Source organism: Cynara cardunculus, assembly GCF_001531365.2.
Source record: "Cynara cardunculus var. scolymus isolate 2C chromosome LG 3, CcrdV1, whole genome shotgun sequence".
Taxonomy (NCBI): domain Eukaryota; kingdom Viridiplantae; phylum Streptophyta; class Magnoliopsida; order Asterales; family Asteraceae; genus Cynara; species Cynara cardunculus.
The window spans coordinates 38,443,049-38,461,046 of NC_037530.1; the positions used below are offsets into that span (position 1 = coordinate 38,443,049).

The window sequence follows — 17,998 nt, forward strand, 5'->3', positions numbered from 1 at the left end:
ACTCCGGCCTCCCTTCTGTTCCTCTGCAAATTTACAGAGCAATTTCATCTTGAACAGGAAGACTGCTCGATTCTTTCTGGTGCATTGCTGAGTGCCGACTGGTATTGATTGAGGATGGCGGCATCATGAGGTATAAAAAGCCCTAATCTGCTCCGGCAAAACCCTAGCCTAAGCACTGGACTCGCTTTCTTCAATCAACACAGTAACGTAATACGGTCGTTCAATCTCTCTCTCTCTCTCTAGTTTTTGTACTCAATTTCCATGGCATCTCATTGTATTCCCGCTTCATCGTTGTTCCCCCCAATTTCCTTATCACGTCGACTACAATCTCGAAGAATTAGATACTCAGCTAACGTTAATTCATCAATTACATGTCATCATTGTAACTTAGAAACTGAGGAAGAATCAAAAACTAAGAAAATTGCGTTGAATTTGCTCCAAATCTCTGTAACTTTAACAATAATATCAGCTTCGCTACCCCAGCCTGTATTAGCAGCAAAAGTTTCGCAAAAAAAGCGTTCTCCAAAAAAAGTGGATGCATTAACGCCCCAAGAGTGGAATAAATGGTCACAAGGGCTACCTGTTGTGGCTAAACGAATTCCATATACTGATATTTTGGATCTGAAACGCGATGGAAAGCTTAAGCACATAATTAAACCCCCTGGTAAAGGGTTGAAGGAAAGGCCTGTAGTTGTTTTAGCCGTTTTAGAGGATTCGAAGGTTGCTAGAGTTGTGGTGCCATCGGTAGAGAGTGATAAAAAGTTTTGGGAATCATGGGATGCATTGGAGATTGATTCGATATGTGTTCAAGCGTATACTCCCCCAGTTAAGATGCCAGATGTACCCCGTCCCTTTTTAGGGTTTTTATCGAGAGTACCTTTGTGGATGTATTCAATTGTGAAGCCGAAACCACAGTCAAAGAAGGTGTTGGAGTTGAGGAAGGCAAGGGAGGAGCTGAAGAAGAGTCGGATTAACGAAATGTTGAATAGGAAGAAAGAAGTGACAAATATGGAGAAGGCAAAGAGAGCACAGAAGAAGATGGAAGAGAGGAAGAAGAAGATGGACGAACAAAAGCTTAGAAACGAGCAGTCCATACAGTTAGCTCGTGGTAAATACTACCGTGGGTCTATCATGTGGAGGAAACTGGCTGGTGACTCCAATGTTACATTGGGCGTTGGCTTGTTGTTTTTTTTCCTATTCTACAAGACTGTGGTTTTAAATTATAAGAAGCAGAAAAAGGATTATGAGGATAGGTTGAAGATTGAGAAAGCCGAAGCCGAGGAGAAGAGGAAAATGAGGGACTTAGAGAGGGGGATGGCAGGACTTGAAGACGATGAGGAGGAAGAAGGAAAACAGGGTGAGGATAACCCCTACATGAAGATGGCTGCACAGTTTATGAAATCTGGTGCTCGGGTTCGCCGTGCAAAAAAGAAACTTTCTCAGTACTTAGAAAAAGATGTGGATGTGAAGTTCACAGATGTTGCTGGGCTTGGGAAAATACGACTTGAGCTGGAGGAGATTGTGAAGTTCTTCACACATGGGGAAATATACCGCAGGCGAGGAGTCAAAATACCAGGTACACCTATCAGATTATGTTAGATTAGCGGCTTTTGGATTTTGGCTAACATTGTGTGCCTTGGATATAAATGTTCAATTGCTCGTGACTAAAAAAACTGTCAATTTCATATGCTTATGTTTCGATGGTAAGAGATTGGAGGAAGGCACATATTATTTTCTCATTTCAAAGAATACCTCCCACTTAATGAGAATGTTAACAATCTTAACTTTTTATATGTTGGTTGTGCGGGTCGCTTGTGTTCTGCTGTGATTTATTATCTGTATGGCTACATTCGAAGCATATCATGTTGCTGAGAGATTTCAGATCCATACATCAGGTGTTACCATTATCTGAGACTATTGACAATGCCTTGAAAAGCATCATACTGTACTATGCGCCCCTACTATGGATTCGAATAGGAACAAAAACCAAATTGCATTCTGAAGGAACCTTCAAGCTGTTGCATTTGTGTTGCTTCGAAGTTACATGCCTTCTTATTCTGCATACTTAGAGCTAATAGTTGTAGTGTTGATAATTTCGGCTGTGTTGGCCTCTATAACAGTTATGTTTGTCTCAAAAATTGATTCTCTTATGAAATTGTTCTAGCAAATACTGTATTGGTACTCTAGAAAATGGGTGACCTTCTAGAGCTTGATCGTCTAAGCAAGGATTAAGCGGATGACTAAGGGGACACATGATTCATCTTAATACGCAAAAGATAATTAACTATAGATTAATGATGATTAATATTACAATATTATACTCTTTTGATGCAATCATTTTCTTAAACAACAGATTTCATTATTTGCATTGCTCTTATTGCTCTCGGGATCGATGGGAAATACTACCTCCAAGTTGAGACTTGAGAGAAGTTGATAATAGTCTGCTTATTTTTTGAAGTGATAACTAGAATAGTGGATGTCTAGGCGGCCAGAACTAATCGGATCGATGGGGGGTTGCTGAATGCCTAGGCAATCGTTTAAGTGGCCATTCAGAACACTGCTTGAAAACATGATTTTGACTGCCAACTTAAAGATGCTTAGATGCTGGTGTAGAGTTGTTCAGTCTTCAAAAGCCAAGTCTTTCGTTATTAAATTCATTAATTTTCTAATATTTTGTTTGAGATTGTGTTTTAATTAACTTTGGTAAATGGTAATAATTGCATTTGCTTCTTATTCTTGCAACTCTTCATCTCAATTTTCCCCTGCTCATCTGACCTTGATAGTCCCATCAATGATAGCTTTCCTGTTTGTTAATTAGGGATTTACTACCAAACAATAATGCAATTTAGTTATTTATTTCAACAGCTTTTTGAGTGTAAGCTTTTACTTTGCAAGCAAATTCCAATCATCTTTTCCGTGAGAGCTTGCTCAACCATTCTAGTGTCATCTTGTTTTGTGCAGTTTGCTTTTGTAACTTTATTATCTTTTGAGATGTTATGTTGTATACTTCTATCAGGCGGTATACTTCTTTGTGGCCCACCCGGAGTGGGAAAGACTTTGTTAGCAAAAGCAGTTGCTGGTGAGGCAGGTGTAAACTTTTTTTCTATTTCTGCATCCCAGTTTGTGGAAATATACGTTGGAGTTGGTGCATCACGTGTCCGAGCACTCTATCAAGAAGCAAGGGAGAGTGTGAGATTTTTTTTCTGGTTTTACTTGCACTCAACTTCATTCATTTTCGTTTTTTAATCTTATTTCGTACTGTCAATTTTGTTGCTCGGTGTTGTAGGCCCACCTCGGTGGGTCTAGTACAACTCTGTAATTAGGTGTATGATTCCGTGTATAGTTTGTATCTGGGTTCATTTATTTCAAAATCTTTGTATCATGCTTACTTTTTATTCCAACTGAATTGCTGATTTTGGCTAAACCTTACCATGAGAATGTTTATGATCAATTCTCACAGGCTCCATCTGTTGTCTTTATTGATGAACTGGATGCCGTTGGAAGGGAACGTGGTTTAATAAAGGGTTCTGGTGGACAAGAACGTGATGCAACTCTAAATCAGGTGATATTGATTATATCATACTATTAAGCCATTACATGGCATTAAATGATTAGTTTGAACATGCGTTAAAGTTAAGTTCTGCCTATACTTCAGCTTCTTGTATGCTTAGATGGATTCGAAGGCAGAGGAAACGTGATCACTATTGCTTCCACGAACAGACCAGATATCCTGGATCCTGCACTTGTGAGACCAGGGCGCTTTGATAGAAAAATATTTATACCTAAACCAGGCCTAATAGGACGGATTGAGATTTTGAAGGTTTGATTAAATTGTTTAAGGGACAGTTATCTATTTCGATATTGTTTCTCGGTATACTCTTTGGGTCTAACTATCATGTACGTTTCTTCTTACTAATGGAGTAGGTGCATGCTCGTAAGAAACCAATGGCTGAAGATGTGGACTATGCGGCTGTTGCGGGTATGGCTGAGGGAATGGTTGGTGCTGAGTTAGCTAATATCGTCGAGGTTGCTGCAATTAACATGATGCGTGAAGGAAGAACTGAGGTATTCTATAAGCATTTAAGTTATGTAATAAGTACCTAGCAACCGATGCATGTTCGGGATCAATTCTAATGTCAACATGATACTACTGACACAGATCACCACAGATGACTTGTTACAATCTGCACAAATAGAAGAAAGAGGAATGCTTGATAAGAAGGATAGGAGCCCTGAAATTTGGAGGCAAGTGGCTATCAATGAAGCAGCTATGGCTGTTGTCGCAATGAATTTCCATGATCTTAAGAATATTGAATTTGTATGGTTCTCAACCTTCACTTGATATCATTTAGGGTGTAATATAATAGTAGCGCTGCTTTGGTTCTCTTCTTTTTCATCTAGATAAGAGGAAGAAAATGCTATTTTTCTAAAAACCTCATCTTCGAACCTGCATTTGCTAGCTTTCATTCGTTCCTTATGTTGGATGATAATCATGTGATTTACGTATACATATATATGTGTGTGTGTGTATAGCTGATATGATTCATGAGAATCACTTTCACCCACAGTTTTGCGTACCTCCTTTATGTTGTTTGATTTTGTGTTGTATTTGAGTGACTTCTAATTTTAGTAACATTTGTTTTGAACAGATTAATATTGCTCCAAGAGCTGGTAGGGAATTGGGCTATGTGCGGGTGAAAATGGATCTCATCAAATTTGAGCAAGGATTTATGAGGTGTGGATTCCTTGTCATTGCTAAGTTCTTGTTGCTCTCAGCTTTCAATTGGACTTTCTGCTTGGCAATGATGTTACTTTGCTTAACAAGATATACAACGAAATTAGATAAACTATGGGCCTTTTGTTAGCAGCTTAATAAGCTTAATGTGACTCACAGCTTATCCAGTCAGCTATACATGACTGTTTGTAGTGGCAGTGACATAATGATATAGAAAGTAGCTTATTCGGTAAGCTTCTAGGGGGAGCTTTATCTAGAAAGTCAATTTTTTTTTTCCAAACATGCCCCTTCGAATTAAAAAACACGCTTCTTCCATCAATGAGAAAACTCTCCCAGACAAAAAATTCCTCAATCTATAAAGACAGGCTAATCCATACAGACAACTTTATTCATACTGGACTTGATAGAAAACCAACCAAACAACTCCTACCTGTGATAAGTTCTAGACTTTACAGTCATGCAAATTGATAGACAAGTTCTACATCTTTTATGTCAAAGCAAAATGGCAACTTCTTAAGGATACTATTTTGGCGATTAGTTACGAAATGATGAGTATTTGATGTCATCTTGTTATCTAAATATAGAGCCTAAGACTCTTTGAAATGTGCGATAACTGAAAGTGAGATACTAATTCTAGACCAGGAGTAACTAGTAGCTGTGTTTTTTTTTGGTCAAGTCAAAGGAACATGATACGATTCTGTAATGGTTGGGTTTGTAAGATGTACAAGAAAATTGACTGTCATTCTGTTGGCCTATTCATATCCAGCTTTTGTCTAATATCAGTTCCCTTTTCCCAATGATCTCATACAGTCGGCAGTCGATGTTAGATCACATTACTGTTCAACTAGCACCACGGGCAGCTGATGAGATTTGGCATGGCAAGGGTCAGGTGAGAACACCTTAATTCTATAGGTGTTTTGTATCTCTAAAAGTGTGGACCTTTTTTAGGGTGTCTCTGAAAAAGATTCCCCTTCAACAATCTTGTAAATTTTTAGCTTTTCTAAATATGATTCTATCATTCTAGCAAAGGTTATGAGCATAATTTTCACATATGTTCAGTATGTGTGTTGAATTTATCCGAATATGTAACTGTGAGATCCGTCATTAATATATGTTTATGGATCAGTAATGTTTGTTGTATTAGAAAGGAAATTTTTAAATATCATTCCTGTCATCAATTGTTTATTAAACTATGTACTTGCTCCAAATTGAAATATTCTTGACAGTGGATGGAGTTATCTGGAAAAATTATTTCTCCTCCAGAAGCTTGATTAATGTTATGATTATGTTTCAGGAAATTAAAGTAACAAAATTATGTATTTACATGTTTTACACTGTCTGGATGATTTTTTCTAGCATTACTTTCCATTGATACATCTCGTTTTATATATACATATCTATATATATAGAGAGAGAGTAGCGATCAAATGAAAACCTCACGGTTTGTACAAATTGGGTGGTTTTTATTTGAACGCTCCCCTATATATATATATATATAGAAAGAGGGTGAGGTTTTGGGGAAAACCCCATAAAAAGAAAAGAAAAACTAAGGAACACCCTAATATCTGCTAATATGTACGGTATGCAGCATATGCATACAAGTAATTGAAGATGTTTCTTTGGTTGTATGTAAGTGTGCATGTTACAGATTACTTATATGCACATATGCATACCAAGATGAATGGTTACTAGGGTCTTTCTCAATTCTTTTTTGTGGTTTTCCCCTGAACCTGACCTTATATATATAGAAGCTGTATAATTCAAAAATCCATTTTCCCCCTATCCTGTGACTGATGAATTTAAACTCTGCAGTTGAGTACAATATGGGCTGAAGCAGCAGACATTGCTAGGTCAGCTGCACGGGCACTTGTTCTTGGTGGCCTTACAGACAGTTATTATGGTGTACCTATCTCCTGGGCTGCGGATCGAATTAATGTACTGATTTGGGATCCTTTTCCAATCTGTGACCATTTTGATACATTATATTTTCATTCTATATCTGATTGAAAATCTGAAAATTAGGACATTGATACTGAGGCATTGCGGATCATGAATACGAGTTACGAACGTGCAAAAAAGGTATAACATGTTTATATATATATATATATATATATATAGAGAGAGAGAGAGAGAGAGGGGAAGGATCATGCGAGAAGTTAAAACATTTTGCGAGAAGGCAACAAGTTTCAATATCATATATAATTACACTTCTTTGGGTGTGTTTAATTATATATGATGAAGCGTCTATGTATTGTCAATGCAATATACGTTTAATTATAGATGATTAAACTTATGTATCATGCATGTAATCATATATGATATTGAACCTTTTCGCCTTCTCGTAAAATGTTTAGCTTCTCTTTTGAACCTCCCCCTATGTATAGAGAGGGGCAGGAGGGAGATGGTCAGATTCTGGAGAAAACCACAAAAGAATAAAAAACTGGGGAACACCCTAGTAACATTCGTATGTATGGTATGCACATGTGCATACAAGTACGTTGTAAGTAATTAGTATCCACATGTGTATAGAAACCATGAAACATTTTCAATTACTTGTATGCGCATGTGCATTTCTTACTATTTGTGCATATCTTGCTATCTTACTAATATATATGTATATATATATGTATATGGCACTACTTGATGGTCATTTTATGATTCCATTTGCTTGAAAATAATTTCAGATACTTGAGCAAAATAGGAAACTCATGGATGCCGTTGTTGATGCACTTGTTGAGAAGAGAAGTCTGAACAAGCAAGAATTCATGAATCTAGTCGAGTTGCATGGCTGCGTTCAACCGAGTCCGCCAAGCATACTAGATATCAGGGCTATAAAACGTGCACAGATGCAATCGATGGTCGTGAAGCAGAAAGAAGAAGCTAATCAGGCCAGCACGTGACGGAACAAAGCTTGACAAAGATTTTGAACGTCTTAAATGTAACAACCCGTCTTACAAGACAGAAAATTATATTTGTGAGCTCCTTGTAAGCTCAAAGTTGTGGATTACCAGTAACTTTCACCATGATTTTAACTTGATTTGAAAGTTATTGGGTCAGACTGCTGCATTGAGCTCTGAGGAGTTCCGTTACACCTTCCTATTTAACTTCCTTCATTTTGTGGTTAACGATGAACGGAACGATGGTTTTGTGTGTAGGTTGAAGAAGTGAATTTGGTGCTATCTGAAAGGAGAGTCTGAATTTGACATTGAAATAATTGTTAGAACAGAGGTGGTTGGTTCGGTTATTGGTTTTCTGAAGTTTTGTAGTGAAGTAGTGTTTTTTGGCATAGAAATGTAATGTGTATTCAGTTTTAGATGTATTTTTAAAATATATACAAATGAGATGGAACTAATCTTATATTAGAGAAATATTTTGGATAACCGTGAGTGTCCAGATCAGTTTTATGTATGTCTTGTCTCGACAACTCAGTATGATTTGTTGAAACATCAATCGGATACCACATCACTCGCACATCAGCATGGTAATATGTTAATTTTTCAATCGGATACTTAAATCTTTAAAACTTTACGTCATAGGAACCAAAATGGAAGTTTTGGAAGTACGATACCCAAAATAAGATGTATTTCATGGTTTAGAGACTTGATTCAATTGAACCGTCGGCGATGAAAACAACCACCGCTATCCCTCCACCATCATCGATCACTATTATCTTCGTCTTCCTCCTCTGTCATCGGCCGCCACCTGCCATGCCTTCTTCCCCGTCACTAACCACTACCATATCCGACTATATCTAAAACCATATCTCCGGCCAGATATAAAATCCCGTCTCCGTCATCATCTCGTTGTTCCCACGGCCGACACCCCACTCCACCATTGGTGAAACCCCTTATTGATCTCTTGTTAATGTCATCATCTCGTTGTTCCCGTGAAGCTTGTCGCAATGGACATGAGGGTGGTCAAGCTGCTAACCAATGGGTGGCTAGCTAGCTCGATTGTCAAAACCAGAGTGCTTTGTTCTTGGCATGTAGTTATGGGCATCTTGCCATTGTTGATTAACTCATTTCCTTCTGGTTGGTTGTTGACCATCTTAGACGATGCACCATGTCTTCATGTAGCAGCCTCAGAAGGCCCACAGGTAGCGAGCTTAAGCGATCATCGATAACTCCTGTTAAATATAATTTCGTATTTCGATCAAGGAAATTGTCCAAAATGCCCAATTTTTAGTCATATCGGGAATTCACTTCCTCAAATAGCCATAGTTTAAGGGGTTGTTTATTAGTTGCTAAATGGTTTGGTACAAAACGATTATAAAATATAACTGTTTACAATGAAATTATGGCCGTGAATGGTTAAGGAGGGCAATGATACAAAATCATTCGGAGGGTATTAAGAAGCAGATTTTTTTTTGCCAAACAAGATTCACCTCTTAAGGATCCAAATGATGCCTCTTAATAGAACTATTAAGAGGTAAACAAACAACCCATGATACGTAAGGATTGATTTCGACCAAAAAGGATTTTAAAAACAAACCTCATAAGCTTGCGTAATTTTTATGTGTATTATATAGAAAAAAGTGGGTTATGCAAGTTGTTTAAGTACTACTTGTGTAATCTCAGTTATTTCGATCAATAAGTTGAAAAGATGGCTACAGAATGGAGAGAGAAAACCTGCGCTGTTTAGCATTTTCGTTCGTATTGGTGATGCAGATATCGCCAAGAGGTTGCTAGAAAAGTGCGCGGATCTTGCCTAGAGAAAGGACATAAACGGACCTTTGGCGTTGCATTGTGCTTGCAGAAGTGGACAATTGGAGATTGCAACGATGCTCTTAAGAACGGATCCCGACCAAGCTTCACAATTCAGCAACAATGGCTACACACCGTTGCACTTAGCCGCTATAAACGGAAACCTGCTATGGGACTCGGAGCCGGAGGTTATGTCCATTAGGCACCGATTATCGAAATGTAGACGGCGAAAGACAAGACGACGACAGTTGATGGTAAAAGCCGGTCGTGAAATGAACCTTCATACCATTTCACTCTCGACAAACTCGGGTATTCATGATTCCGAAACAAAAGGATTTCATCCCCTATGATCTGATATAAATCACCCATGAGCATCTTTTATGGTCAAAAATCAAGATTTCAAGATCTTCCTCGATGGTGTGAACTTTTTATGTTATGTTATGATTTCAAGATTTCAAGATCTTTACTGATTTAAGCACAGTGATGGAATCCCAGTAGTTCATGTTCTAAATCAATACAATCAAATCAAAACAAGATTGAAATAGAATCCAGATAAATAACAAAAGATACAAAGGCACCCAATTACTTAATTCAAACCTACTAAACACAAATGAAAGCAACCAAGTTTCTTGACCAATAAAAGGAACATAATTGTTAAAACGACTCAGAAAACAATAACCAGAACCAGAACCTATGGCTGCACCAACCACAAACCAAGTCCAACAATAAGAACCATGATCGATGCAGAAACTGAAGCAACCGGCCCAGAATCCGATGAAGTACCCGAACCCGAGAGGTGAGATGGCGAAGGAGAAGGAGACATGGCGTAGTAAGGGTTGTTTTGTGGCGGAATGGCGATTGATGGCGCGATTGATGGAGGAAACTGGTGGAGATTCATCACCTTCACAGTCATTCTCTGGCCTTTATTGCAACGATCGGCGTTCCCACTTATGAAATAAATCGTACCCACTTTGTCAAGATTGATGAGGGTATTACCATCATTGAAAAACGATAACGGATTGCTTGAATCACAGTGGTAAAACCCCCATTTTTCAACCACCACCACCGAATCAGTCTTGTAATGAAACCCTGTAACAGAAAGAGAAAAAGATGGTTAAAAATGGTGTAAATCAGTAGTCAAGGAAAGGTGGGTGAAAGAAGAACGGAAACCGACGAAGGGAATCGCCGATATGGAAACGCCTTCTTGAAGCCCAGACATTGTAGAGTTCAGTTTCGTTGGTGGCTGGTATTCGCCACCCAACGGCGTCTCCGACCTGGAATTCCTTGGCAGCAGCAGTGGTTGTGGCGGTGGCGATTGCTAAGAAAAGAAGAGCAAAAGAAGTAGAAGACGCCATTTTCTTGGGTTTGCAAGCACAGAAAGTGGTAATGGGAGTAGTTTGTGCTTGCAAAATGGGAGTTGCCATTGAAGGGGTTGATGATTATATATATAGATTGAATTGAATGAAGTTTTTGGAGGGAGAAGAAGAAGGTGGTGGGGGTGTGAACGTGAGAACGTGAGGGTCTGATGCCGGAAGTTTTGACGCTTCGAATTTAGAAACGGTTAGTTTTAAGATAATGGGCCAAGTGGGCTCACAATCACATCTTCAACTTCAAATACCTCAGAGTATTGGGCCTGGCCCAGTCAAATCTAGGGTTGGGAATGTGGGATTGATATACAAAATCTTATATCATATATCAATCAATTATATTTGGTACCAACTTAAATGATATCAACTTCTTTTAGGTTGATATATGTTGATATCAGTTTTATACCAACTTTAAGTTAATATATGAAAACTTGTCATTACGTACAAATTTTTAGTGATTATTTTCGTTTTCAGGTAATGCATGGAATGTTTAAGGTTTTTAATTGTAAATAATAAAGCTTGCAAACATTCAAATGTAGTTTTTAAATGTAAAGTTTAAGAAATTATATATATATATATATATATAGAGAGAGGTTATTATGCAACTCTTTACATTTGTACAACTAATACAACTCAATCTCAACTGTCCATTTAATTTGATGAATATGTAATTTCATAAAAGTTATGATTGTTTCTTAATATAAAGAATTGATCATACTTAATGAACCCTAATAATCTTCTATAAATATTCAAATCATAATAAATGAACTTTCATCATTTTCACAAATATCTCAATTAATTGAGTTGCATTAGTTGTACAAATGTAATGGGTTGCATTTGAAACGTCCTCTCTCTCTCTCTATATATATATATATATAGTAATAGATTGTAAACGTTTTAAAATAGGTAAAAAAAATATCAATATAATATACATGCATGTGCAAATACTCGTAGTTGAAAATTTTGAGAATGAGGTTAAAATTTTGAAAAGTATATATTGATATGGGAATCATGTAGGAGATAGGAGTAGAGGAAGACGATGGTGATTGTTTGTTGACATCGGCGTTGGAGTCGACGTCGGTGGTGGGACGACAAGGGGGAAGGAGAGTCACTGGTGCAGGGTTTCAAAGGGCGGAACCATATATATAATTTATTAAGTTTTTAAAATAAAATTAAGAAAATGGGATAAAAGACGAAATTGTCCCTCCCTCTAACCGAACCACTTTCAGAGCAAAATGAAAACCACAAGGATGTTTTCTAGGTCTAGACTTTTTACTAAACCTTAAAGGATCAAATTAGAGTTTATGGGTTTAAGGATAATGACAAGCTCAACCCATGATTAGGTTTTATAGTAGTTTATAACTCAGGTAAACTAACTATAAATACAGTGATAAGCCTAAGTGTAAAAGGTTAATCAACTTATCTTTTAGATCAGAGATTACCGGCAAAATAGAAAAGAATCATTTTCTTTATTTTCTATAAAACACATGCTATATTAGGGTTTTGGGCTAGCACCCAGTAGACCAGAAGTTTGTTTGTGGAATCTACGTTGATTTCTAACTGTTCTTTCAGAACCAACATCAATTCTAAAAGGTAACCCTAACACTCTATGGTTTGTTTTAAGATTCGTTTTAAATGTGGATCCGGTTTAAGAAGTAATATAACTACATCCATTGTATTTGAACCATTTTTCTTCAATATATGTACAAATTTCTATTCTCTCTATGCTCTTTTAAGAAGTAATATAACGGGGTTTCACATATTCTCACGTGCACTACTTTCTTTAAGAAGGGTTTTGTCCATCACTTTGACGATTAATCAAAGTTACTAAAATGCCCTAATAAATATCTTTATATTTATTTTAAATAGATAAAATGACTTTTATATGCTTTTCGACTTTGTAGTTTGTCCAAAGATTGATTTATCTCTCATAGTTATTGCCAACTAACGGTGTTAACTTTAGAGATCATGAATGTTATGAAATTGAAAATTTAACGACCATCAACATAAACGCAGATCATTTATAACACCAGTGAAATTCACGCTAAAAAAATTATAACGCAATGGCTAGAAAAGTAACTCTAAAATAACACAAGAAACCAAACCATTTGTCAACCACATTAATTTCAAGATGGCCTGCAATACATTTATGAATTATTTCTCTTTTTTTGGAAGTCTGAATGTGACGTTTACCAAACATTTATCTGGGTGGGCACTTACCAAGTCACAATACCTCACTGGATGAATATGGTAAGGACCAAAAATGTTACCCGGTAAAATAGAGACAAAGACTATGAGTCTTACCACGATAAACGCTTACCGGGTAAATTGTTGCATACTATGTCGTTTTGGTGAACTAAAATCTTACTTGGTATGTAAGTGATAGTGTTAAATTTTACCGGTAAACACTTACCAGTTAAGTGTTTAGTAAACGACCCCGAAAATTGATCACACGCATGAACTTGAGGATATTAAACTAAGGTCCCTTTCGAAAAAGGGTATTAATTTGCTAAGCCAAAAAAATGGGATCATATACTACCAAATTGATTAATGTTCCGATAACAAGGGTTTTAGATATATTGATTGATTGTAATAAACATTCGAGACAAGAAGCACGTCGGGAGGGGTGGTAATACGTACGCCGATCTTCAACATTCAGATAGCCAAACGACGTCAAGAACCACAGACATGGCGAGCAAGAAGCAACTGAAGAACGTGAATGCAATAGAAAGCGCAACACGATTACAAAAGCTATGCAACGGCTTACAGAAATTGGGTAGAGATGAGTGTTTGATCCCGGTTCGATTCAGATTTGTAAMACCCGATGCAGCAGATCCGGCACTCATCATCGCATATGAAAATACCTGTATATCAATTCGTTACCAATATTAACATTTAGAGTTCTATATTTGCTAAACTTGAACGTATCTTATTTATATATATATATATATAGAGAGAGAGAGAGAGAGGAGTTGGTTATTATACAACCCTTGACATTTGTACAACCAATAAAACCCAATCTCAACCGTCCATTTCATTTGATGAATATGTGATTTTATAGAAGTTTTGATTGTTTCCTAATATAAAATATTAATCATAATTAATGAACCATATTAATCTTCCATAAATATTCAAATCATAATAAATGAATTCTTATCATTTCTTATGTGTGTGTGGGAAGATTCAGTTACAAACTTAAGTCCTATTGTGAACTAGGGGACAAATGAGAGAACGCCACGTAAACTTGTAAGAAATTTTTCCATGATGCATATGTGAATAACATGAATACGTGCATAAAAAACAAGAAACACTTCAATTAACTTGTATGTACATATGCATATTGTATAAATGAATGGTTACTAGGGGTGTTCCTTGTATTATCATTTTTTGGGAATCCCCGGCTTCTTCCCTCCTAAAAAACTCCGTTAGCGAGTAATCAAATAAGGTTTCACGTATCTAAATACAACATATTCACAAGTCTATACGACTGTAAACCGTTACCTGATCAGCAGCAAAGATAAGCCAAGCATGATTCCTAGAAGAAATGATGGATGATTTCTTTAGCATCATCCTTGAGATCACGAACAGTTGAAGAAGAGAATGAAGCGCAGCACATGCTGATACTCCAACCAAATAGCTGTTCATTAACAATCATTCTCGAGCTCATCAATTTTTTGTCAATGAAAATCTTATAAAAATATAACAAGATTGCAAGTGATCTCTATACATAAACTTTCCATCAAACACCTTCCATGCATACACTTGTATTTGCATCAAAGAGATTTAAGCAAGAGTTTTCTTCATGAAAAAGATGGGGAGATCGAGGCCTTACTCAAAGGAATCGGAGAAAGACCATTTGGAGTAAACAGGGAGATCAAAGCCGTAAAGTGAGATCGTTGATCTCTGTTTGGCGGTGGTCATAACAACAACCGATGCGACCGACGCCGATAAGCAAACAAGTCGCAAGGCCAAATACATCATGTCATAGTTCCGAGGGAGCCGTCTCTTGACGGTGCTCGACAGCATCGGCGGGCCAGTCATGGTGCCATTCTCGACGACCTCCGGTGTAAGCTTAGTGGTAGGTGGTGGCAACTGTACGGCAGCTTCAGGTGGCGTTTTCAGCACGTTCTTCATCTTCCTTTTTCTCCTACAGAGTTGCCTTACTGGGTGGTTTTTGTCGTGTGTGAAGATTGTGGAGGTAAATGCGGAGGTTTTAAAATGGCGGAATGGAAGGGGTGTAGAGACGCGTGGCGGTGGCGGAGGCGGTCCGTGAATGATGAAGCTTTTGTTTGGATCTGAGGCTCGCGAATCTAGACGCCATTAGAGGCTCTGCTAAATCAATGTGATACCCATATTGCAGTTGTTGGTCCAATGGTTCCTCCATGGATCTTTAAAAAAACTGTTTCACCCTTTAAAATCGGTGGAACTCACTTAAATCAAACCGGTTTTTGATGTTTCTACGATGGTTCGGTATGTTCTGAAAAATGGTTAAATCGTTAAATCTTTTCGAGGAATATGTTGTTTGAACGTTTTTTAAATAGTCTGAATTGATCGTCAAAAATATACATATATTAATTATATTTAATTTAAAATTAATAAGAGGCCTAAAAAAGTTGGACCATATTGTTTTTTTGTGTTCTGGTTTGAACGGTTTGGTGGGTTGTTGTCAAACCGTTTGGTTTGGAAATTGTCTAAACCAACATTATAGTTTGGTTTGTGGTTTGGAGGGTTAAACCGGCTAAACCGGATCACGAACACTTCTAGGCTCCTCAAATCGACTCACCTCTCTTCTCCTTCGGTGTTATATCAGATTTTCATAACAACATAAATATATACCATTAGAGGTTAAAACAAGAACATTTTTTTCATATACAAAAATGCAAGATCAATTCTGAGTCTATGAATTAATTAACCCATAATAAAAATTAGAATGAATAAAAATAAATTAATATTTATCAACAATCTGTGTTATATTATATGTATGTTATATTTCAAATGCAACCATGTCCATTTGTACAACCAATGCAACCCAATTAATTAAGATATTTATGGAAGTGATGAGAGTTCACTTATATGATTTGAATATTTATAGAATATGACTAGAGTTCATTAATTATGATCAATATTTTATATTATGAAACAATCAAAACTCTTATAAAATCACATATTCATCAAATTAAATGCACGGTTAAGATTGAGTTGTATTGGTCGTACAAATGTAAAGAGCTGTATCAAATTAAACCATCGGTGCCACTGGAGGACTTACCGTCGACGTCGAGGAGCACAGAGCACTACCGCTGGAGGACTGGATCAAAGTGGAGGGCCCCAATTTTTTTTATACTTAAAAAGTCTTTAACGGATCGAGCATATAATGTATTTACAACAAAAAGCCCAGGGGCCAAAACCCAGCAGGCCATCTACCCCTGCAAAACACACCAAGTAAGCTTCGAGACCACTATGATAACAACTGTGGTACCATTGTGATACCAACCGTGTAACCATTGTGATACCAAATGTAGTACCACTATGACGCCTACGTTGTATATAGGTATATAGATGTAGATAGTGATCAATAGCGGTGATGGAGGAATGGAGATGGTCGTCGAAAATGGCGTATTGGTTGGACAAGATGACCGGAGGAGGTCATCACTTGCCGGAAGAGGCCACCGGATTTTGGTCTCTGTGTGTCAATGTGTGTGTATGTGTTTATATATATAAAATAAAGTAATAAATCTAATTAAAGTAAATTGGAATATTAAACTAATTATAGCAAAATGAATAATTAACCTAAATTACTAATTTACCCTTCTATTTTATTTTAAGAAAAATATTATCTTAAATGATTGGTTCATGTAATCTCACAATTACTGCAAACTAATTAGTTCTCATTTGATTAGGCCAATATATATATATATATATATATATATTTTGCATTTATCCTCAAATGTTTGGCGTCTTTTTTTATCAATAATGATGTGATAATAATATAATTTTGCTGTGATAATCCTTTAATAAACTTTAGACATCTTATAATGTGATTAGTTTGTGGTAATGATGTGATTTTGTTGTTAACAACCGTCAATGCATTAGCATAACCAACATACTTATCACATGTGATACATTGTGATCAGTGAATATATTATTTGTACATGATTTTAGGGTTAATTAAGTCACCATGATTACATAATTAATATGAAACCACATTATTATTCTTAATTGCTTACTTTCTTTTCTTTTAATTTTAATCATGTGTTAAATAATTTGGAGACACAAAAAATTTCTCACAATTTTGTAAAATATGAATATTCTCATTTAAATCCCTCCTTATATGTTTTTAATTTAATTTGTCCCGAAATAAATATTTATTTTCATAATTATATGTTTATCCTTTTGTTCTGTTTTTAATTATCAGACGAAAAAGAATAATATCTTTATTATTAAAGATAAAGTTTTTCTTTACAGGGAATTCTTTGTCGGGTAAGTTTCGACCTGCACGAAAAATGTAACGATCTGGGTACTGTCTCGGAGAGAGGCGCGTTGAAATGTAAGTAAAAAAATAAAAAAAAATTTGAGATTTATGTTCTCTATTTCATTTTCAATAGATTTTCTATAGTGTTCTATAAAAATAGAGTTCAAAAAAATTACAAAAAATATTTTCTTTTTGGAGACACATATTTACAAAATATATATATCTTTAAAAGTAAAATTAAAACAATATAACATATTCAACCATTTATAAGCAGATATATACGATTACGAATAATTGTTGTTTCTATTTTGTTCTAACATAATTTCAGATTTCTTACAGAAAAACTACATTAATTTTCCATTATACGTTTATGATAACAAAATTTATGTTTTGTTTAATTGTATTGCATGAGTACACAACTAATACACACGTGCACACACACACACACACACATACATACATATATATATATATATATATATATGGGACATTTTTTTAGAACTCTCTAAATCGTGAGATATCTTATTATTGTTTGGATCATGTGTTATTTCATATGAATTTTTTTCATTTACGCTTAGAAGTTAATGTAGTGATTATCTTACATTTGTTTCACAATGTGTTTGTTTCACAATGTGTTTGTTTCACATGTATTCAGTTTACAATGTGAATCTTTTTGACATGTTTGTGAAACAAAATATGTGTAAAAAGTTTTACAGTGTGAACT

General features: G+C 36.1%; 3 protein-coding genes across 3 annotated transcripts; 1 reads left to right on the forward strand and 2 right to left on the reverse strand.

Annotated features, from left to right (window-relative positions):
- Positions 1-7,977, forward strand: LOC112510313 (probable inactive ATP-dependent zinc metalloprotease FTSHI 2, chloroplastic). Its single transcript, XM_025115681.1, has 12 exons — positions 1-1,576; positions 3,017-3,189; positions 3,461-3,562; positions 3,656-3,820; positions 3,925-4,065; positions 4,160-4,318; positions 4,650-4,735; positions 5,546-5,624; positions 6,548-6,670; positions 6,758-6,814; positions 7,420-7,673; positions 7,891-7,977. Exons 1-11 carry the CDS (start codon positions 262-264, stop codon positions 7,633-7,635), a joined length of 2,616 nt encoding a protein of 871 aa, XP_024971449.1. The 5' UTR covers positions 1-261; the 3' UTR covers positions 7,636-7,673; positions 7,891-7,977.
- A 2,152-nt stretch (positions 7,978-10,129) lies between these two features.
- LOC112509230 (stellacyanin-like) lies at positions 10,130-10,793 on the reverse strand. The gene is made up of 2 exons (XM_025114088.1): positions 10,613-10,793; positions 10,130-10,527 (listed from the first exon to the last, which is right to left on the reverse strand). The coding sequence occupies exons 1-2, from the start codon at positions 10,791-10,793 to the stop codon at positions 10,130-10,132; spliced, it is 579 nt and encodes a 192-aa protein (XP_024969856.1).
- A 2,543-nt stretch (positions 10,794-13,336) lies between these two features.
- LOC112510492 (CASP-like protein 3A1) lies at positions 13,337-14,959 on the reverse strand. The gene is made up of 3 exons (XM_025115924.1): positions 14,638-14,959; positions 14,307-14,442; positions 13,337-13,669 (listed from the first exon to the last, which is right to left on the reverse strand). Exons 1-3 carry the CDS (start codon positions 14,937-14,939, stop codon positions 13,454-13,456), a joined length of 654 nt encoding a protein of 217 aa, XP_024971692.1. The 5' UTR covers positions 14,940-14,959; the 3' UTR covers positions 13,337-13,453.
- Positions 14,960-17,998: the final 3,039 nt, after the last annotated feature.